The following is a 23299-nucleotide window of genomic DNA, read 5'->3' on the forward strand; positions in this document are numbered from 1 at the left end:
TTCGGTGGTGGCACGGTAAAAAAACAATATATTTAAAATTTTCTTAATTTGTAAGGTTCAAGGGTACTAAAAGCGTAGATCTGTCAGAATTCGACTTTAATTTAAAAAAAATCGCGCTAGGATAAATATAGGGAACAGGGACGATTATCAGCCCTACGGAATGTTTGATGGAACTCGATCTAAACGTAAGTTATATTGAAATCGATGCAGATTTAACCAAGAATACGCATTTACATACTAAGTCTAACATTTCCATCTTCCTAATTCGTTGCACAAGTCAATACGTTTTTTAATCAAAATTTATGAAATCTTCGGGGAATTTTATATTTTGCAAACACTGTGAACTGTGCCAAACAAAATTTACTTTCGATACAATTTTGTGATTTTTTTTGGCGAAAGAATGCACAGAGCCACAAAAAAATGTTAGGGGAAGAAGAGAAGAAACCACAAAGTCTTGGATGTGGTGCAATAAGTTGGATTCTTTGTGGTATGCAGATGAAGAGCAAACATCAACTCCAAAAAATACAGAACGTGTGTTTTTTTGTGTCTTCAAGAAATGCTCCACAAATACAACAACACAATTCTCCCCCTTGATTTAGTGTATCAGTGAATTTGTTATGCAGGTTGTTGTTGTTGTGTTGGATACGCCTGCGCCTCTTGCTGATGATGACGATGATGAGCTTGCGATCTTTTGGAGAAGATTATATTAACAAGATACCCTTAAAGTATCAGTAAAGACTAATGCAGTTGTTGTTGGTACATCAATGTTTATCCCAAAACTGAAACTGAGTTGAAGTTTTATGAGTTCACGTTGCATGTGCGTGAGTGTGTGTGTGAGTGACTTTGATCCGTTTGTGGCAATGGGATGCCAGTGTGTATTGTGTATTTTGTTTGTTTCTTTGTGTGTATGTGTACAGCGACCGCCAACACCACCGACGCCGCACATTTCTTTTATACCTTCTTACCTTCCTTCCTCATCATCTCATGCTCAGCCCGATGATGTTCTTGAAGTAAGAATACAAATATATTACGGCGACTGCGTGTGTTATGCCATCAGTAAGAGATTTGTTTTCAAAGAGTGAAGTTCAATATCACCAAAAACACAATTAACACTAAAACTGAAAACAAAATCAAATACAAAAATATCTAAAGAAAAAATAACAAATATTTAAGAAAAAGAAAATTATTTGAATTAAATTCAAAGGAAAATAAATTTCTTGAGAAACCATTAAAAAAGCAGAAATAAAATTTTATTTTGCTATGTTGGTGATAAAGATTTAATTATAAATATTTAAGTGAAGTGATAAATATTAAAATAATAAATAGAAAATATTTTTAAAGAAAATTGAAAAAATCGAAGAAAACATGTTAATATTAAATTATGTGTGGGGTTTGTTGCTAATACCCCAAATAAGTGCATTCAATTATGGATATGCCTCCTCAAAAAGCCTTGCTGGGAAACACAATTTAAATCAGGAGTTACAAATCGATCCAGATGGTCTGTTCGATATAATCGAGAGGCCGGAACAATTTATAACAATTGATAAACAAATTGTAAGTTTTTTTTTTTGTTTATTAAATAATAAGAGGATGAAATGTTAATAATTGTTTTATTAATGTTACTTACAGGCCCCCAACACAAAAGGTAATACGGCGGGAAAATCACCCGCCCATGTCCAGCATTTATTGGAATTGGCTGCCGCCGAAGCCGATCGTGAATCCATGATGTCATCGAAAAAAGGACGCAAGAAATCACAAAATCACTTGCCTGCCTTCCTTTACAATGGCGAAGCCAGCAAAATACAATCGAATGCCAAAAGTATTGAACACGACATCCACAATAATTTCTTTTATGAGCGCAACATCATTACCCAACCCAGTGTACCGCCAGAGAAACTGATAACCGAAAAGAAAGACAAGGGTGATGATTCTCATGGCATACCCAAGGAGAAACTGAGACAAATGACCTTAAAAAGGTAAGAACCGAAACGAAAGAAAACGCCGTATATCAAAATTGCCAAAAACAATACAAGCAGGTGTTTCATCATAACAACCACTTGAGATCGAAAACCAAACGAAAAAAAAAAAACAAAAGGATTTGAATAGCCTTCAAATGGTTTGTTAAACAACATCAATCTCAGCATGGGTTAACAGCAGACAAAAAAGAACATTTGAAAATATTAAAACAGCAGGTGTCTTTGTGGGGAATAAAACATGAAGAAGAATCAATACTTCAAAATCACTACAAAGAAACAGACAAAAATTATGTTCGAGATAAATAACAAAATATTTTTGAGATAAATCAAAGTGATAAAGTTAATCCTTAAATTAGATATTCTTTAGGGATACAGTATGGGCTCAATTTATGTCACATCTCTCTGAAAAAAATAGAACACATTAAAGCCACTTTCGTGTGAAAATTCATAGGACGATTTCAAATGTTTTGTCATTTTATGGCCTTTGATAAACTCAAGAAAATCTTCTTTTTTTAAATAAATGTTGTTTATATTTTAAAAACCATAACAACGATTTCGCCACAAGACTGACTACGTTTTGGAATTGTATTCATTTATTTTTTTATAACTTTTCCTGTATTTGGATGCAGATCTCCAAACAAATTCTTATTGATGCCTTAGATACGAGTATTATGAAATATTTATACAAAAATTTAGCCAGATTTACATTAGACCAAAAAATCTAAAGACAATCTCATAAGTCCAAGTACGGTTTTAGAAGCCAGTAGAAGTTGAGCTGGCAATCATTGGTATTGTTTATCTAATGTAAACACTCTTGCCGTTAAACTTGAATTATAACCGAAACTGTTGTTGCTATTCCGTTACTCAATTATAAATCCATCTCCAATTGCCTCCAAAATTGCATCTTATACATATATCATGGAATTGCTTTCAAATTTATATTTTCTCTCTTACAAAACATCTCACCTCTCATTCACCAGAAAAGGGTAGACGTTTGAACTCAGCTATTCCCTTACAATCGATACCTCAATTATAAAACCATTTCCAATTGTGTCAATAATTGTTTTTTATAGAACTTCAAAGTCCTTCCAAATCTATATTTTCTCTCTTACAAAACCTCTCACCTATCATTTGCCAGAAAAGAGTTATCGTGATACTCCTTTATTTTTATTTTGTTTTCCTCTCTCTCTATGCTATAACTCGTGCTATTAGTATCTCTCCCTCTCTTGACTTAGCTGGGAAATCTCAAGTATCCATGTACTTTCACGCTATTGATTATCTTAACTACCTGCGAATGGTTGGCTATCTCAAGTGTTTTATGATGATACCTATTTAAGCACCCACTTTTAGTGCCGACCAATAAAACAATGGTAATATTTTTGCAACATCCTTGATCCCTTTTTACCTTAAGTACCACCACTTATGTTGTTATCCTGCTGAGCTTACTTTCAATTCAATTCGTTATGGGTTTTACCCAGGAATTTCTTCTTCTGTTCGACTCATTATGAATTGTCTTCAAGGTAATTTTTGGACGAAAATTTCCCTGGAAAACCCCAGGGAGTTGTCAATTAAGCATGTTTTTCTTATTTGCTGTTACCTGAGATGTCGTGGCGGTGGTGGTGATGGTGTCATAAACAAGGATTGTTGTTACCTGCTAGTTGTCATAAATTTTTGACAATTTAAATTATATCAAAATCATATTATGACTTTAGTCTTATTGTAGCTACTAAAACAAAATCGCTTGCACAATTTTTAATAACTGAAATATTTGTTCGCTCTCTCTTTTAGGCGCCTCTTTAAACAACTCAAGGGTAAAAAAGTGAAAGTCGGTGGTAACAGCGCCTCGGAGGGTGGCCGTTCTAAGAAACACAAAAAACGCCATCAACAAAAACAACATCATGACCAAAGCCACAAAAAAGAGGAAATCACAAAGCGGAAAAAGGAAATGAACAGGTAAATATGAATACATTATTTTATTGCTGTTTTTTTGTAAATATTCACGTATGTAATTAGTAAAAAGGGTTAGTTTATGATTTGATGACATTTCGAATATTTATGATGACAATTTAGAAGGATAATAAAATACTAACAATACGAAATTGAATTCTTAGAATGATGAGCAATTAACCATGTGCAGCGCCATTAGCAACTCTCTCTGAATATAGGAAACGGAAACAAAATGGGGCTTGATATAATTTATATTCACGTTTTTAAAATTGAAAACTATTTCCTCGTCATAGGACAAAATATAAGAAGAAGTGGAACAAATCCTGTTGTAAATTCTGAAGAGAAGTAATAGACATAATTTTACGTATTGTGGGCCAAATATACAAAAACTGTTCAACAACTGCAATTTGTTGGTTAGTTGATTATTCAATCATATAGAAAACTCGACACCTTTGGAGGAGCCCTGGACATTCAATATGTCCTCTATTCTCATTTCCCACTTTATTACAAGTGTTATTTTCTTTAGTTTTCTGACGATATCTCTCCTTTTATTTTGAAGAGAATCTTTAAACATCGCTACAAATACAATTCTGAGCAAATATTAAAAAGTAACTGAAAAACGATAGGTCTTTAGAATTATCAGACTTTTTTAGACGTTTCTGATTAATATCTGTAGGATCGTGAACAACTACAAAGTTCTTGTTACTTCATAATTTTTCATTTCCTCAGAAATTTTGAAAAATATCATGGAAAAAACATTTTGGAAAATTATCTGATTTCAACAGACATTTCTGATCAAAATCTGAAAAAATTCGGAACTATGTTCAATGTTTCCAACAGCCCTAAACAAATTCTGAAAATTATCTGCATACAAAAAGAAACAGAAACACATTAATGATATGTCTGAATAAATTTTTGTTTGTGTCCAGACAGTTCTGATCAAAATCTGTAGGAATTCGGAAATATGTTTCTGGATTAACTTCCAAATAAATGGTGGTCTTTGTACATAGAAGACTTAAAAAGGAAAGAAACTTCGACCAAGACGAACTTAAAATTGTCATTTAAATCATCGGGAAAATTTGTTTTAAATAAAATTCTCGGGTTTTGATTTTGATAGAAAAAATCGATACATTTGGAGATGCCCTGAAAGTTGAGTACTTTTCTCTACTTCCCCGTTTATTAACACCCCTGTTTTCTTAAGTCTTTTGAAGATATCTTCTATTTTATTTTGTATTAATTCCGAGCAGATATTAAAAAAGTAACAGAAAAATGAAATGTGTTTAGAATAGGAATCGTGAAAAATGCATTCATAATTCTTAATTTTGAAATTTAATTTTGAAGATATAATGTAAACAACATGTTTGGAAACTTATCTGACTGTTAACAGACATTTCTGATCAAATTCGAAAAGAATTCGGAACTATGCTCCATCTTTCCAACAGCTCTAAATTGATTCCAAAAAAAAGAATGATACTGAAAATCATAAGTAATATGCCTGTATAAATTTTTGATTGTGTTCAGACAGTTCTGATCAAACGCTGTAGGAATTCTGAACAATGTTTCTGAAATAACATTCAAAAAGAAGGTGGTCTTTGTTTGGAAAAGACTTATAAAAATAACAATTTGGACCAAACCGAAATTCAAACTGTCGGCTATTTTGAAAATTCAATCCTTGGATTTTGATTTTTATATTGCATTATTTATTCGAATTCTGTATGCAAATCTAATTCGTTGTATTGAGGAGCATTCCTTTTCCAACTAAGGGATATTTTGTCTTACAACAATTCCTAGTAGTCCTACCAGAATTTTCAAATTGTTTTAAGCTAATTTTGTTCAGGCAGTTCTGACAAAACTGTAGGATTCTGAACTATTTTTCCTAATTAATTTCTAAACAGAAGATGGTCTTTGGACATAGCAGACGTAAAAATAGTAAAAATTTGGCCCAAACTAAACTTTAAATTTTCGTTTAAATACAAGGCTTTTTTGAAAAATCAATCCTTGGATTTTAGATTTTGGTTTTTATATTTCTATATTTATTCGAATTCTTTATGCAAATCTGGTTCGTTATATTGAGGAGAATACCTTTTCTAACTAAGGGATATTTTGTCGTACAACAATTCCTAGTAGTCCAACAAGAATTTTCAAATTGTTTTAAGTTGATTGTGTTCAGGCATTCTGAGCTATTTTCCTAATAAATTCGAAACAGAAGATGGTCTTTGGCGTAATAGACGTAAAGATAATAAAAATTTAGCCCAAACCGAACTTTAAATCTTCATTTAAATCGTCGGCTTTGGTTTTGAAAATGTAATCCTTTGATTATATCTCCTTATTGCAGCAAGATGTTTAAATTGTTTTAAGCAGATCGGATCACATTAAGCCTATCCCTACTCAAGACTATTGCTAAACAATGTTTGCAGATAATTTTTTCTAACTGTTTTCTAACTTATCGGGTTTGATAGAATTAATTAATTTAATAATTCATAGAAATAATTTGTGGACTACCACACGTTTATTACCGTCATCAAAAAGGCAAATATTTGCAATTTCAAAGGTTTCCCTTAAAAACTGATAATAACTTTTTACACATCAGCCCGAATACTCTGTGAATTGTAGGAAAACATTCAGGGAACCCTTCATAGATTCCACTAAAAATTGGTATGGCTAACATCAGAAAAACATCCGACTTTCTTATAGATTTCTGTTCGAAGTCTTAATGCATTTAAATATTTTCTACCCCTTTAAAAATCACGCTATAAAATTGCCTTCAATATTGCACATGTTTTCCTTTATAACCCAGCAAAAAACTCATTACAAAAGTCCTTACTAATTCATTATTTTCACAGGAACATGTCGCTGAAAAAAGTAGTTATTCTTTGAACACTAAAATAAGTAGTTAATCTGTTGCTACTAAAAGTCGTAACTACTTATTTTAGTGGCCAAAAAATAACCACTTATTTCCGGTGGCATGCATTTGTTAATAAAATGGATTATTAAGGCCACTTGTAATGAGTTGTTAAGCGGGAACAAACCTCACATATATTTTTCTTAAAATTGTTAATGTTTCATACAACATGATCCGAACTGTTCTGGAGAAGCAAATACAGCCAAAATATTCTACCGTTTTTTCATAATCAATTTCTATTTCAAGAAATATTTATATTCTCAATACATTTCCCAAAATTGTTAGTATTTCCTACAATACGATCCGAACTGTTCTAGAGAAGCCAATATAGCCAAAATTTTATTCAGTTTTTTTGTAATACAAAATTTTTAATTAAATATGATAATTATTATGTTTGTCCTTTGTTATAAAAAAAACGGTACTAAATTTGGCCTATACACTTCTCTTTCAGGGCATGAAATTGTTACATAAATATTCCGCAAAAAAGCTGCAAAACTTCACTAAAGGACGATCTCGCTATAAAATCGGAAAATTAGTTTAGCCTTAGTTATATTTGAATATGTAGAAACAATTTATTTAATAAATAAAATGTATATTATTTTCCAAAAAAATATAAAAAAACTTGTTTATTTTCATTTTCTTAGTCCAAAATTGCCCAGGCCACAGCAGCATTTGCTGACGCATGATCACAATCAAAATGATGTTCACCGCACCCGAAGAGCTGTGACAGCGAAAAAGGAACGCATTTGGGATTATGGGGTAATACCCTATGAGATTGATCACATTTTTAGTGGTGCCCACAAGGCTTTGTTCAAGCAGGCCATGCGTCACTGGGAGAATTTTACTTGTATTAAATTTGTGGAAAGGGATCCCAAGGTACATCCCAACTACATCTATTTTACCATTAAAAATTGCGGGTAAGTAACACAAAATCAATAATTATAATAAATTATAATAAATAATAATCCCCCATCCCCATTTTTTGTTTGTAGATGCTGCTCCTTTGTGGGTAAACGCGGCAATGGACGTCAGGCCATTTCAATTGGTCGCAATTGCGAAAAATTCGGTATTGTGGTCCATGAATTGGGTCATGTGGTGGGCTTTTGGCATGAACATACTAGGGTGGATCGTGATAATCACATTATCATCAATAAGGCCAATATTATGAAAGGCCAGGAATACAATTTTGATGTACTCTCACCGGATGATGTGGATTCGTTGGGCTTGCCCTATGATTACAACTCGATAATGCATTATGCCCGTAATACATTCTCGAAAAATGTTTATCTTGATACAATACAACCGATTGGAGTGAGAGAAAATGAGAAAATTGAAATTGGCCAACGGGTGCGTTTGAGTCGTGGTGATATTGCCCAAGCTAATCTGCTTTATAAATGTGCCACATGTGGTCGTACATTTCAACAGAATGCTGGACAGATCATAGCTCCTCATTACAACTACAGATCTCGTGGTAGAGATCATGAAAATGAATTAGATGTTGAGGGTAGTGGAAACGGTGTCCTGGACGACGATGATGTGTCGACGGATTTTGATAAGTCATTGGAAGCCTGCGAATGGAGAATAACAGCAACAAATGGTGAAAGGATTATATTGCAATTGCATCAAGTGGTAAGTGGAAATGTTTAATAATTTCTCTAGTTTTTAGGGGGAATGGGGCAAGCTGAAAACTTGTTGTAAGGAATCTAAGATCATTGGAAACCACATATATTGAGTTTATGTGTTTAGACTTGTTTAAAATGTGGAAGAATTTTAGTTAGAATTGTAGTTAAGGTTAGAAGATGGGCCATATTACAAAAAATTTCAAAATTTGTCTGTAAAATTGTGTGGACGATAACTCTCAAACTTTGCACATCGTATTATTCCCTCCAGATATAGATTGGGTACGAATATGGACTATATCGGTCCACTCCTTCGGGTACCTCCCATATAAAATTCGGATAAAGTGATGTTTAAGAGCACCCCTCGGATCGTTTTGGATTTCTTTCAGTAACTTGTCTTTGCGGCTCCCTTTACGACAGTATAATTTTTTTATTGCGCAAGTCCACACTTCGTGACATATTGTTCTGAAAGCTCCAAGAAACCCTGACGTCACCAACCAAAATGGCAAATACGCAAGATAATTCTCGCAGGAAGTTTCTGATTGGTGCAGACTTTGCACATCGTATTTTTTCATCCAGTCATGTATCAGGTTGAAATATGGACTGTATCGGTCCACACAAAATTCGGATAAAGTGAAGTTTTAGAGCTCCTCTCGGATCGTTTTGAAATTTTTTTCAGTAAGTTTTCCTTACGGCTCCCTCTACGACGGTACAATTTGTTTCATGCGCAAGGCCATACTTCCTGAGATAAAAGCTCCAAGAAACCTTGACGGCACCAACCAAAATGGCAAATACGCAAAATAATTCTCGCAGAGATTTTCTGATTGTTGCAAACTTTGCACATCGTATTATTTCATCCAGTCATGTATAAGGTTGGAGTATGGAATATATCGGTCCACTCCTTCGCATACCTCCCACACAAAATTCGAATAAAGTGAAGTTTAAGAGCTTCTCTCGCATCGTTTTGATTCTTTTTTCAGTAGGTTGTTCGACCGGCCTCATTTAAAACGGTACATTTTTTCGGAGTAAGTCAATACTTCCTAAGATAATGGCATAATTATTGTGTTTGGTTTGGTGGTTTTTTGATAAGTGACTGAGGCTATATCTCCGTCAGCACAGCTGACTGATACTTTCTTACTTGTTTAAGTTGTCAATTCCATACAATATCTGTCAAATAAATGACGTCAACTCCCAAAAGAACTGTTTTAAGTGCAAGTGTAAAATGCGTTTTAGGAATTAAGTCGAAATATCGTAAAATTATTTTTCGAATAATAATTTTGCAATTGCAACAATTTATAAGATCCATTTAATGGGTATTTACAGAATGACGTAGAAAGACCAGGCGAACACTATCGAGATGTTCAAACCGTATTCAAACATAAATAAAGCTTGAAATCTTGGAAGGAATTCAGTTAAAGTTGTTAGGGCGGTATAACATAAAGTTTTTCTGTACTAAACCTGCTAATGGTCATTGCATTTCTGCTTTAGAAGCGGCGTCAAAACATTGAAAATCTTTCATATATGAAGAAGTACAGCCCCTTTCAATTTTTACTCAATATAAATATATCTAACTCCTGTAGTCCAAATAGCTTGTCGAACGGAGTACGACATGCTTTATAGAAATGTATGAAAGAAAAACATACACAGAAGATGTAACATGAATGTAACCGGTCTTAGAGATCCACCACTTTCCGAGACAAATTGATCCACCACTTTGTTAAATTGACCTATTTGAGGTTTACATATTTTTTCGTAATTATCTACATGAGGTAATACATAGTTTTTCATGAAAAACATCTTAATGAGAAAGGTTATTGACATGTTATGACTTATGACGCCATAACAAAAAAACTATGCATTTTACACCTACAAATTTCTGACAACAATTAATATACTCACTAATCACTTATTCCCCTTTATTTTTAGAATCTATTATCATCTCCCGATTGTTCCGAGGATTATATTGAAATACGTGATGGTTATTGGCATAAATCACCTGTCATTCAGCGTCTATGTGGGAATCATACAGCTGTGACCATAAAAAGTGATTCCAGTCGCATGCTTATTAGTTACGTTAATCGTCATAGCGGCAGTAGAGGTTATCGCGGTTTCATTGCAGACTTTGAAGGTAAGTGAAACATTCATTCAACAAATAAAAAAACACCGCAATAGGCATTATATAGATAATATCAATTCCAATACACACAAGTTAGGAGGCGGGTTCAATGAAATATATAGGTTTAGTCAGTTTAATTAATAATAGAAAAAAGTGTGTTTTTGGATCGCTTAATCGCTTAGTCAGAACTACATAAACGTAACTGTTTTATCATTTTCACAAATTTTTCCTAAATTAATTCAAAAGTTGTATATGTTTTTGTGTAGTGGAAAACACACAACGTTGTCGCGAAAAACTAGCAATTTCTAGCCGATAAAGCCCAAAAAGACGTAAAGAGTTATCCTTTAATTGAATGTGATATATTCGTCTGTTTTCATATTTCATCTTTCCCTCACCACCGTAATAACTTATTTTAGGCGGTTCATTACAAAACACAAGAAAATCAGCATTGTTTGGCAAACATTAGTTTCGGACTATTTAACAATATTGATGGTGAAATAATTATGATTTATTTTTGCAGTAATGTGTATTAAGCATTTAACACCCAATCGAAATAACATATACATACATATGTGTGTATATAAATTACCTGTGTAATGAAATTAACATGAGTTTGCGGTGTGTTTAAATTAACAGCTACCGCTTAAGGGGTTATTACAAAATTATGTGAATAATGAATTTATGACTTGTTATGACAAAAGCAGATTTGTGTAAAAAGAGAGAAAATTTTTTTGGATTTTCCATTTGTTGGAGATCGTGAGAAAACAAAAGTGCATCGAAACAATTGTAACCGTTGGATGGATATTCATTACAAATATCGTAGAAATTATGAAAAATGTTTTAGAACATATTAGTTTTATTTCCGAATCTTAATGTTCTATTTGAAAAGCACGTTAATTTCTGGCGTTTCATTACTTCTTAGAATTATTTTGCATAATATACTTTGTTGTGTCTGGCAACGAGAGGATACGATTTATTCTTCTTCTGAAGAAATTTATTTTAAATTTCCGTTTTAAGAACACATTTCATATTGTCTTAAGATACTTTTGATATTTTTTTTCTTGAAATAAACTTAAGTTTTCAATTTAAATTCTAAATTAAAATTAAATTTTAAATCTAAACTTTAGACACGTTCGTATACATCTAAAACGAATAACTCAAAGATTTCGTCTTGTTTTCAAAATTTTGTTTAAATCATCACGATTTTTTTTTGGAGTTTGTAGTAGCAAGTGGAAAAATTCGAGCACATTTTGGAAATGGGTAAATCGGCTATAAAAACTCTTGTTACAGAATTATGAAAATTTTGTATATCTTAGTAAATATTATCGTTTTCATTAAGGATATTCCAAAAGGTTGCTACAGAAAGCAAAATATCGGAGATATCATCATCCGTTTTTTATTTAATTTAACATTTTTAATTTTGACAACGGTAGCTAATTTTAAATATGAACGTCTGATATCATAGACTAATGAATGTATAGACAAAGAAATCCTCTCAGTCAAATTCTCTCATTGAGTGAGAATTGAATCAGTTGACGAGATACTCAATTTTTAAAATGGCAATAACTATGCATTTTTTAACTATTTATGATGGTAAACGCCAATATGTGGGTAATATTGGTCGGATCTACATCCTCAAATAAAAAAATCTACAAAATCTTGCAATTTACCCCAAAACAAAATTCAATTGAGTGAACACAGAGCATATTGAGTGTAAGGGCGACCCTACAAAAAAAAAAGCACACACACATTACAAATTCTCTGTCTATTCATTTATTAGTCTACGCTGATATTTAAATAATAATTGTGTAAGTGTTGAAATATCAAAAGACTTAGACGGATTCCAACAAAAGGTAAAGAAATCTGACCATCTGGAACTTAAAACAAAATATATGATGCAATTTTTCAATCAGGTTGATCTTTTGTTATCTGGTATCATAATAAAACATTGCGACGGCAACGTTTTGTATCAAAGAACGGTGAAAGTTTCGTGACTACTAATATCAAATCTGTTATATTTTGTCTCTGTCTATTATAATTATCAATCATGAAGAACTGATTATGAAGCTTGTGGAATTCAAAAAATTATTTTCGATTTACGTCTAGAATAACATCCGTTACACCTTTCACATGGTCGGTCGGCCACGTCGTAACAAAATGTGTTTTAATTCTTTTAAGACCTCTTATGTTATATGGGTTTAGTTGACCAATATAACCTAATTTTTATCCAAACCGACAAACTATGCAGGACATTTAAAAAATATATATGTTGTATTGATAAAAAATGTTTACATTGATCTAAAAATTAAGAATTATTAAGGCATAAATCAAAGCCCATGTTTTTAAGTAATATTTCCCCCTCTCACGATCTCTTCGTGTTCCAAGATCTCCTATCCTATTATTGCAAGAAAAGAAGCACAAGGATACAAGATCTCTAACAAACACCCTTAAAGTCCATGTTTAAAACAGTAATATTTCCCCCTCTGGCCCCGTCTTCGTATTCCCAGATTTCCTGGCCTATTATTGCAACAATGGCAAATAATCTCTCAATACTCAGCATATTTGTCTGATGCCAAAGAATGGGTGTAATCATCGCCCAGCATTACAAAATACCTTACTAACCCATTAGTGGTGATTTGGTCCCTGAAATAAGTTGTTAAATAAGAAGTTTCTAAAAGTTATAAATAGTAAAAATTTGTAAAAATTTTTATTCTTCTCACATGAATTGTCAAATTTTGTAGATCGAATTCCTCGCCTCAGCGCAAATTTTAAAATTTTGTTTTAAATGAGGAATTCTTAACTATATATGGAACTCATCTACGAAAGAGCTATGGATGCCTAAATTATTACGAATATAGACGAAGGAATAAAAATAAGTTACAAAAATAGGGGGTTAGTTTAGAGCAAAAAAACAGTTATTTCCCTGGAAAAATAACGGGTTAGAAGAGGTTTTGTAAAGCATATTTTTGCTGGGCGATGTACGTGCAGAAATGTATATTTTTAGGTGAATCGAGACAAAAATACAATTAAGTCTTCGTGAGTTCATTTGAACTATGACATGACACACTCTTTTCCTAGTTCTTTCTAACGGGAATTCACCAAATTCCTCAGAAGGACAAATAATTGCAATGACATTTTCATCAGTTGATATTTTAATCAGTTAACTTCAAAAAATCAGATAATGAACGAAAGCACCACTTCAAATCAAATCACTTTCATTTGTTTTTCTCTGATGTATTAATGATCTCCCGAAGTAAGAAATTTCGTATAAGCTATGCTCGGATCAACTATGCTCGGCCATATACATTTACTTAACTACAAAGAGAATATGAGTTCAGTAGATGTTCATGTACCAGCCGCGGTCAGGACGGTGAAAATGTTCCCCAGCAATTTTCTTTGGGTTTTTGTTAAAACACAAACATTTGAATATTTTTGAATTACACTGTGCAACATTTTTAAGGTGATCTTGTGCAAACAATTCGAACTTAGAATTTTTTCATAGTACAGACCCAAACGACAAGAAACCCTAGTTGGGTTTTGTTTTGTCAGATCCAGCTCGGATTTTATGGCCCCATCGAAACATGGTTAAATATTGAGTTTTTAAAGAAATTCGGGGTTATATATCTGAAACCAATGCTAATCTTCTTCTGACCTCTAAAGCAAATTTGTAGATAAGGACAAGAATAAAATATTTGGAGAAATAATGAACTCGAAAAACTACATTTATTGCCTCAAATTTCAAAATATATGCAAAAATTCCACAATTTTTATACATTTCGGACCGTATCTCCAAAACCGTAAATTTTTTCTAAATATTTTCTTTTGGAAAAATATTTCCTGGAATGTAATACACAACTCTTCGGAACATATCATTGTTGTAAAATGCCTCCATGCCGTTGTTTTCAATAAATTTTTCAACGACGATTTAAAAAAATGTCAAAAATGTAGTGAAATCCGAAATGTGAGAATAAACAGTTGGTGTGAACTGTGTTTGAAATACCTGTTGTAAAAGAAATGATGCAAAATACCGCTGAAACAACATGAAGTAAGCATTTTAGAGTTTCAGAATGTTCTAAAGAATTGTTTACAACTTTATTCGGAAGATTTTTGCAGAAGGTTAATTGGTTGAACTTCCAATAGTTTAGCCGATACTGACCAGAATTTCAGCAATTATGTAACATGTTCTATATTTTATAGATTTTGATGGCCTAGATGGAGTTTTTCTTATGTTTTTTTTTTTTTTTCAAAAGATAAGTTCTATTAGTTTAGGGCTACAATATTGATAAAGACAGCAAGTCCAAATTCCTATTCGTTCCTGAGATAAAGGCATGATAAATGCAAAAAAGTGCAGATTTAGCCCGGTTTAGATGAGGCCATAAAATCCGAACTGGATCTGACAGGACAAACCCTACTAGGGTTTTTGTAGTCTAAATATGTACTTTGAAACAATGCTTACTAGAAGTTGTTTACATTTTCAGTGTTACATAGTGTTATTCAACAAGATAGCATTTAAGAGAAGTTATGAAAAAACGACGTTTGAATGTTTCTTTCGATGTTTCGTTCATTCATATCTACCCAGCAAAAAAAGTCCTCCCAAAATCATGGGTTTTGTAAGGGATTTTTGGCAGCCGTAACTACTCGCAAACCCCCTTTCTTCCCCATTATTTTTACAAGGGCATGTCGCACTCAGTTTGTAGTTTTTAGTTTTATGACCACTAGAATAACTAGTTATTCTGTGGCCACTAGAAGTTGAAAAGTAAGTGGAAAAAAATTCTATTTTTAGAACAGTTGATGTGGAGAATTTGTTTTTAATTTCAACACACATCTTACTTTAATTTTACTTTATTTTATTTCGCTCGCTGTGCAAGTTGAACACACGGTACCCTATCTATTTAAGTCCATGTTTAGACACACAATTTTCTCGGGAAAGTAAATTCAGTTTTTAGGCAATAGGGGGTAGGAAAGAGTATTGAGGAGCTCTTTCCTCTCCGCTCTCTCCCAAAAAACTCAATTTACTTTCCCGAGAAATTTGTGTGTCTAAACACAGACTAAGCTATTTTTTCTCTTTTGATTGACAAAAAAATTATATAGTTTTTTTTAGTTAATTGAAATAATTTAGCTATCGTGACCTAATGAGTTTGTATTAAAAGACTGATATATAGCGAAGTCCCACACATCCAAACAAAATGCTACGATCGATTCCCTGGTGGTAATTCAGCTCATCAGGCATATCAGATGTAATTATATAGACACCTTTTTCACATGTCACGTATTCAATGCGTTATTTTTTCTGCTTCATTGTAACTACATAATTCGTATTTACAATTTCCAATTTCATTGGATTAAATAATTCAGAATATAACATTGTTTTTTTATAAAAGGGGTTGCCAGTTGGCGCTAACTGAGAGCAAGTGAGCGTACATTTTAATGTGTTTTACATTGAAATTTACGCTCACTTACTCTCAGTAAGCGACCACTGGCTATCCTTGTTTTATAACCACAAAACGAAACAACAAGTGTGAAAATCAGAAAAGTTCATAAATATACACTCTCACAAGACATAACTTTGTATGCAAGATCAAGCCTGATTTAAAGTGTTTTAGTACTTCATAAGCTCAAAAAACTTTTTTGTTGAATTATGCCAAACCCGTAGAAAATGAGGTGTAATTCGTTAAGTTTTAGAGATGTCAGCATGAAAATTTGACACAGGATAATAAAGTAAAAGTCGTAGGAAACACAGAAATTGAAGAGAATTTTTTTCAAAAGGTTGCAAGGCCATATACATACATATATTTCTGAAAATATTGTTTCAAAATATGTAAACAAAAAAAAATACTTTCTTTCTTTTCAGTGGAAAGAAAACGAAAGCGATGAAGGGGCTCTCAGTCTTTGCAAAAGTACCAAAATACTCGTTATTCTTAAGAAATCAAAACTTATTAGGCAATGTATCAGAATTTGTTTATTGAGTAGGGTAAGTCGGCGTTTATGTTTTTATCTATTTTCAGTAGGAATTGATTAGTAATTTGGGTAAACTAAAAAATCGAATTAATTTTTTGTTTCTTATTCTCAATATAAATGCTACAGTTTAGTTTCAGTTTTGTTAGTGTCCCAAAACTTCTCCATGAAAAAAGAAATATTGTGTTCGGGAATATATCTTCGAAAACATTGTCTTATCAGTCCATAATGTAATTGATGTTTCCTTAGTTATATAGTTATAAGAACTATTTAATTATTTTTAAAAATTTCAAATTAACTTTTTAATAGTTCTATTTTTAGAATTAACTTAATAATATTTATTTTTTTAATTTCTCTTTTCAGTTGTATGTGGTGGCGATATATTTCTAACCGATGACCGGCGTATTGATTCACCCAACTATCCCTTGGAATATTTCCCGGACAAGGAATGTGTTTGGCGTATAACAGTACCCGACAATCATCAGGTGGCCCTTAAGTTTCAATCCTTTGAATTGGAAAATCACGATAACTGCATCTATGATTATGTTGAGATTAGAGATGGCAATAGTTCAGATTCGGAATTGATTGGTATCTTTTGTGGTTACAAACTGCCGCCGAACATCAAGTAAGTAGCACATAAAATAACTTATTTTCTTTTTTCTAATAAGTTACTTTCCATTTCTTTGTAGGACAAACAGCAATCAAATGTATGTGAAATTTGTTTCGGATGGTTCAGTACAAAAGGTTGGCTTTTCGGCTGTGTTTATGCAGGAAGTCGATGAATGCCAATATGCAAATCATGGCTGTGAACATGAATGCTTCAATACATTGGGCAGTTATCAGTGTGGTTGTTTTGCTGGTTATGAATTGCAAGCCGATGGAAGGAGTTGTGAAGGTAAGTACACCGCCTCCACCTAGGAATGACACACCTTTTACACCATTAATAAATGTTAATAATGCCCTACAATTTCTTTTTTCCAGATGCTTGTGGAGGTATCATTGATGCCAGTGTGGGTAATGGTACTGTAAATTCACCCGGTTGGCCAGACGTATATCCCATCTCGAAGGAGTGTGTGTGGGAGATAGTGGCCCCAGCAAATCATGCTGTGTTCTTGAATTTTACCCACTTCGATTTGGAGGGTACCAAAATGCAATACACCGAATGCAATTACGATTATTTGGTAATCTATTCAAAGCTGAGAGATAATCGCCTGAAGAAAATTGGCATCTATTGTGGCCATGAACTGCCGCCCCAACTTAATTCGGAACAGAACATCTTGCGTTTGGAATTCTATTCAGATAAATCGGTACAACATTTGGGATTTTCAGCTAAATTTGAAATAGGTATGTAACAAAAAGAAAATCAATATTAATTTATTTTCATATTAATTTATTTTCATATTTCTTTTTATTTCAGATACCGATGAGTGCAGCATTAACAATGGCGGATGCCAGCATTATTGTCGCAACACCTATGGCTCGTACATTTGCAGTTGTCGCAATGGTTTTACTTTACATGAAAATCACCACAACTGCACCGAAACCAGTTGTAAATTTGAAATAACCAATCCATACGGTGTGATCTCCAGCCCCAATTATCCTGAAGATTACCCCCGTGACATTTACTGTTATTGGCATTTCCACACAGCTTTGGGCCACAGAGTCCAATTGACATTCCACGATTTTCAATTGGAAAATCATCAGGAGTGTATCTATGACTATGTTGGCATACATGATGGCAAATCGGAAAATAGTTCGATTTTGGGCATTTACTGTGGTGGCAAGGAACCCTATGCCGTGGTGGCTTCATCCAATGATATGTTTATGGTTTTGAAAACAGATGCTGGCCTGCAACGTAAAGGTTTTATGGCCACCTATTCGACGGGTAAGTAATTTAAATCTTATCCATAAAGAAATTTGTTATTAATTAAGTTTCCTCTCTCTGTTTATCTTACAGAATGTGGTGGTTATTTAAGGGCCACAAATCGCACCCAAATATTCTACTCCCATCCCCGCTATGGCTCAAGGAACTACAAACGCAACATGTATTGCAACTGGCGCATACAAGCAGATCCCGAAAGTAGTGTTAAAATCAAGTTCTTGCACTTTGAAATTGAATATTCCGACAGATGTGATTATGACTCTGTGGAAATATCCGAAGAGCAAAGCTTTCAAAGAAACACTTTTCATGGCAGATATTGTGGCAATAGGGTAAGTTACAAATAGAAGAATTCTCTCATCAATTTCTCAAACTAATTTATTTCTTTTCTTTTTACAGAAACCTCCAGTTATTGTATCCTATTCCGATACGATATTGATACGTTTCCAAACAGATGAATCAACATCCTTGCGTGGATTTGCTCTTTCATTTGTTGCCGTTGAACCGCCAGAAGATGATGTGGCTGATGATTTCATGTCTGTTACACCCTTTCCTGGTTATATGAAATCTGTCTACTATGGCTCCGATACAAATTCCGGTGATGAATATGATCACGAAGATTATCGGGGTATACGGAATTACACTCCCCATCGTACACCTGGTCAACGTTTACGACTCAACTGAAGTAACGATTTCCTTCAGATTTTCTCTATGCATTAAAATCAGTTGTGAAATTAACTTCGTCCAATGTTCGTTCATTGTTTTGTTCCTCAACATAAAAAAAACTTTATTTTTAATTACTAAATAGTTGTTGTTTATTATTATTTTGTATATTAAAATCCTTTGTAAATATGTATTTGCCTGCTAAGATATCTAAAAGAAAACACACACACATACAAACTCAAACCCATCCCCACACACAATTGTACAAAGTCCACAGATCCATAAATATATTTTTATGTTATCTTTTATGTGTACTAAACAAATGTTGAAATAAATAAATTATATAGATATTAACTAAAAATAAAGATAAATTATTTAGTTTTATTTATTTATTTTTTTGTAATGTAATGTGAATCTAATCTAACGTATTTTCGATCCATTAGATTGATTAATTCTTGAGGGTAAATCTTCATAATGTAAACACGCAAATACTTACCACTATAATATACTAGTAAAGTTTATATGCTAAACAATTTGCAAACACTTTAGCTATGTTCCTTTACGTGCAAGAATCTTCAAGTTTAACCAGTTTTTACCAGAGATGGTGGTATTTCTACTTCTGTGCTTCTGTGAAAATAAATAAAATAACATTTCCCACCAGTTTTCATCCGTTTTGTGTCATTTATTACTCCAATACTTCATTCAAAACGATGGATTTTTTCCATTCGCTTATTTCTGACATATTCGTTCGTGTGATTTTGATACGAAAATGCAATTAAAAACTTTCATTTGTTTGTTACACGAATACTAACGTCAATAGCTATGAAAACAAAATTGTGTCTTCGTTCATGAAATCGGCGAACGAATGGGAAAAAGTTTTTACAAAAACAGGCTGTAAAAGTAAGTCAGTAGTTTAAAATTTTGGAGACAAACATAAGAAGTCAGGAACCTTGAAAAATGCTATGCAAGAAGAAAAAAAATCATATTTCCTTCACTGAACATGTAGTAAAATCTATGCCAAAAGACAGGGCGCCATCTATATTTGAAAAAATACTTTTCAGAAGCTTATAGTTTGAAAGCAATCATAGTTTGGTAGCCTTTGGTGACCATGGTAAATAGAAAAATTTTATATGCAATCCTCCCAATGACATTTTCAGTTGGTGTCAAAATTGGTGAAAAAAAATTAAATTATCCCTCCGTTGGACACCAGAGTCTGGCCAGGCCTTTTTATACCCTCAGCCTTTAGGGTAAAGAGGGTATTTACACTTTGATACGACCAATAATGTGCCTCATCGAAATAATGGTTTTAGACCCCAAGTATGTTTGTACCATATCCGTTTCAGACAATTTTGAGTAGATCTAGCAATGTCCGTCCGTCTGTCTGTCTGTCTGTCTGTCTGTCTGTCCGTCTGTCTGGCTGGTGCGCACGACAACACTCGAAGGGATCAATCGATTCGGTTTAAATTTTGGGTATCGAAATATTTTGTCCAGATTTGATTTAAGTTCGAAGATGGGTTATATCGGTCCACTCCTTCCGGTACCTCCCCCACAAATGTTCAAAAATTGTCTCAAAACTTGTGCGCACGATAACTCTGGAAGGGAATACCCGATTTGGTCCATACTTTGCACATCGTGTAATTTCTACCAAACTTAGATGAGGTTCCAATATGGACTCAATCGGTCCACTCCTTCGGGTACCTCCCACACAAAATTTCGGAAAAGTTCAGTTTAGGACCTGGTCTCGATTCGCTTTGATTTTTGTTTACGCAAGTTGTATTCGCTGTCCCCTATACGACGCTGTAATTATACCCTACACCACTATGTGGGGAGGGTATTATAAGTTGGTTTTGGCAAAAAGTTTGTAACGCATCGAAATAATGGTCGTAGACCCATACTTATATATACCAAAATGAATGTCTCGACGAGCTGAGTCGATCTGGCTATGTGTGTCCGTCCGTCAGTCCGTCCGTCCGTCCGTCTGTCCGTCTGTCCATCTAAACCTTGTAATCACGCTACAGGTCGCAATTTTGATCGGATTGTCACGAAATTTTGCATGTTGATAGGGGTCCCGGAGGGGAAGAAGCCTATTGATTTTGGTGATGGTCGGATAATATTTAGGGGTCGGAAAGGGTAAAAAACTTAGGTGGATAAAATGACAACGTTTTTTTCCAAAGTGAATATCTCAGCTTCTATATGTGGTATACCCAAAACAAAACCTGACAATGAAAGAAGAAAATATCACCTTTCTAATGATGTAAAGCAGGTGCTCGTAGGTGATCAAACAACGAAGATATCACAAAAGAAGCAAATAAAACCCCAATTTTCATTTTTGCGATTTTCATTATATTGACGAATATCACAGCTTTGGTTGAAAATTTTCCAAAAGCAAAGCCTGACTATGGAAGTAGAAGTAACCAAATAACGGAGATATCGCAATAGTCGGTAATACATCCCATTTTTCTATTTTTTTGGAAATCACGCTGCAGGTCGCAATTTTGATTGGATCATCACGAAGATTTGAGGGTTAATGGGGGTCTCATAGATGAAGAAGGCTATTGATTTTGGTGATGGTCGGATAATAATTAGGGGTCGGACTGGGCAAACAGTTATTTGGAGAAAAGTCAACATTTTATTTTAAAGCCAATATCTCTGTTTCTTTAAGAGGTATATCAAGAGCAAAACCTGGCAAGGAAAGTAGAAAATATCACCTTTACAACGACGTAAAGTAGGTTGACGTAGGTGGTCAAATACCAGAGATATGGCAATAGTCGATAATGCATCCCATTTTCCGATTTTTTTATAATCACGCTACAGGTCGCAATTTTGATCGGATCGTCACGAAATTTGGGTTAATGGGGGTCCCAAAGAGAAAGAAGCCTATTGATTTTGATGATGGTAGGATACCATTCAGGGGTCGGAATGGGCAAACACTTATTTGGAGAAAGCTCAACGTTTTATTTCAAAGCCAATATCTCTGTTTCTTTAAGAGGTATATCTAAAGCAAAACATGACAAGGAAAGAAGACAATATCACCTTTACAAGGATGTAAAGCTGGTTGTCGTAGGTGGTCAAACAACAGAGATATCGCAATAGTAGATAATGCATCCCATTTTCCGATTTTTTTGTAATCACGCTACAGGTCGCATTTTTGATTGGATCGTCAAGAATTTTTTGGGAGTTGATGCGGGTCCTACAGAGGAAGAAGCCTATTTAGTTTGGTGATGGTCGGATAATATTCAAGAGTCGGACTAAGCGAAAAGCTTATGTAGAGAAAAGTCAACGTTTTTTATGCGAATATCTCCGCTTCTGGTTGGAGTATTCCAAAAGGAATACCCGTCAATGGAAGAAGAAAAGATCTCGTTTATATTGATGCAAAGTATGTTGGCGTAAGTGAGCAAACCGAGATATTCCAAGATTCAGTAACAAACCCAATTTTTCCATTTTTTGTAATCACGCTACAAGTTGGAATTTTGATCGGATAGTGACAAAATTTGGGGGTAGATGGAGACCCCGCAGAGGAAGAAGCCTATTGATTTTGGTGATAGTCGGATAAAACCCCATTTGGAGATAAATTCAAAGTTTTATTCTTTGTGAATATATCGGTTTCTAGTAGTGGTATTCCAACGGCAAAACCTGTCAATGGAAGAAGAAAATATTACCTTGATATTGGTGTAAAGTAGGTTGGCGAAGGTGGTCAAACAAGGGAGATATCACAATAGTCGGTAATGCATCCAATTCTTCCATTTTTTGCAATCAAGCTACAAGTCGTAATTTTGATCGGATGGTCACGAAATTTTGGTTGCTTATGGGGGTCCCAGAGAGAAAGAAGCATATTATTTTTGGTGGTAGTCGGATTATATTCCCTAAAAGAAATGTTTACCAGTGAAAAGTTTATGCACAGGGGTAGTGGTGTAGGGTATCACATGGTCGGCCCCGTCCCGACTATAGCCTTTGCTCACTTGTTTTCATTAGGGGCAAGTCCATACTTCCTGAGAAAATAGCCTGAAAGTTACAAAAAACCCTATGACACCGTGTGTAGTGGTTGGAGCGCAAGATAACTCTCGAACGGATCTGCCGATTCGGTCCAAAATTTGGCTTTCGTAATATTTTGTCCAAACTTAGTTCAAGTTCAAAGATGGATTATATCGGTCCACTCCTTCCGGTACCTCCCCCGCAAAAGTTCGAAAATGTTCGGAAAATTTGTGCATACGATAACTCTTGAAGGAAGTAACCGATTTGGTC

The 23299-nt window shown here is 33.9% G+C and overlaps 2 protein-coding genes across 2 annotated transcripts; both read left to right on the top strand.

Moving 5' to 3' along the window:
* Nucleotides 1–1055: 1055 nt before the first annotated feature.
* On the top strand, nucleotides 1056–4002 carry LOC141393640 (uncharacterized). Its single transcript, XM_073966956.1, has 4 exons — nucleotides 1056–1554; nucleotides 1630–1976; nucleotides 3765–3929; nucleotides 3990–4002. Exons 1-4 carry the CDS (start codon nucleotides 1366–1368, stop codon nucleotides 4000–4002), a joined length of 714 nt encoding a protein of 237 aa, XP_073823057.1. The 5' UTR covers nucleotides 1056–1365.
* Nucleotides 4003–7617: 3615 nt separating this feature from the next.
* Nucleotides 7618–19422, top strand: tld (tolloid). The gene is made up of 9 exons (XM_073962677.1): nucleotides 7618–7742; nucleotides 7818–8454; nucleotides 10371–10572; nucleotides 16879–17140; nucleotides 17205–17410; nucleotides 17497–17859; nucleotides 17933–18400; nucleotides 18473–18726; nucleotides 18794–19422. The coding sequence occupies exons 1-9, from the start codon at nucleotides 7648–7650 to the stop codon at nucleotides 19076–19078; spliced, it is 2772 nt and encodes a 923-aa protein (XP_073818778.1). The 5' UTR covers nucleotides 7618–7647; the 3' UTR covers nucleotides 19079–19422.
* The last annotated feature ends 3877 nt before the right edge of the window (nucleotides 19423–23299 follow it).

The sequence above is a fragment of the Musca autumnalis genome, unplaced genomic scaffold (genome assembly GCF_047663935.1).
Source record: "Musca autumnalis isolate F117 unplaced genomic scaffold, ASM4766393v1 scaffold_1, whole genome shotgun sequence".
NCBI classification, from domain to species: Eukaryota; Metazoa; Arthropoda; class Insecta; order Diptera; family Muscidae; genus Musca; species Musca autumnalis.

Excerpts from the sequence above, each read along its gene's own strand:
- LOC141393640 (XM_073966956.1), top strand. The coding sequence starts at position 1,366 with ATGTTAATATTAAATTATGTGTGGGGTTTGTTGCTAATACCCCAAATA. Across the intron at positions 1,555-1,629 it reads TAACAATTGATAAACAAATT|GCCCCCAACACAAAAGGTAA; the intron begins GTAAGTTTTTTT and ends TGTTACTTACAG. Across the intron at positions 1,977-3,764 it reads AGACAAATGACCTTAAAAAG|GCGCCTCTTTAAACAACTCA; the intron begins GTAAGAACCGAA and ends TCTCTCTTTTAG.
- tld (XM_073962677.1), top strand. The coding sequence starts at position 7,648 with ATGCGTCACTGGGAGAATTTTACTTGTATTAAATTTGTGGAAAGGGAT. Across the intron at positions 7,743-7,817 it reads TTTACCATTAAAAATTGCGG|ATGCTGCTCCTTTGTGGGTA; the intron begins GTAAGTAACACA and ends TTTTGTTTGTAG. Across the intron at positions 17,860-17,932 it reads TTCAGCTAAATTTGAAATAG|ATACCGATGAGTGCAGCATT; the intron begins GTATGTAACAAA and ends TTTTTATTTCAG.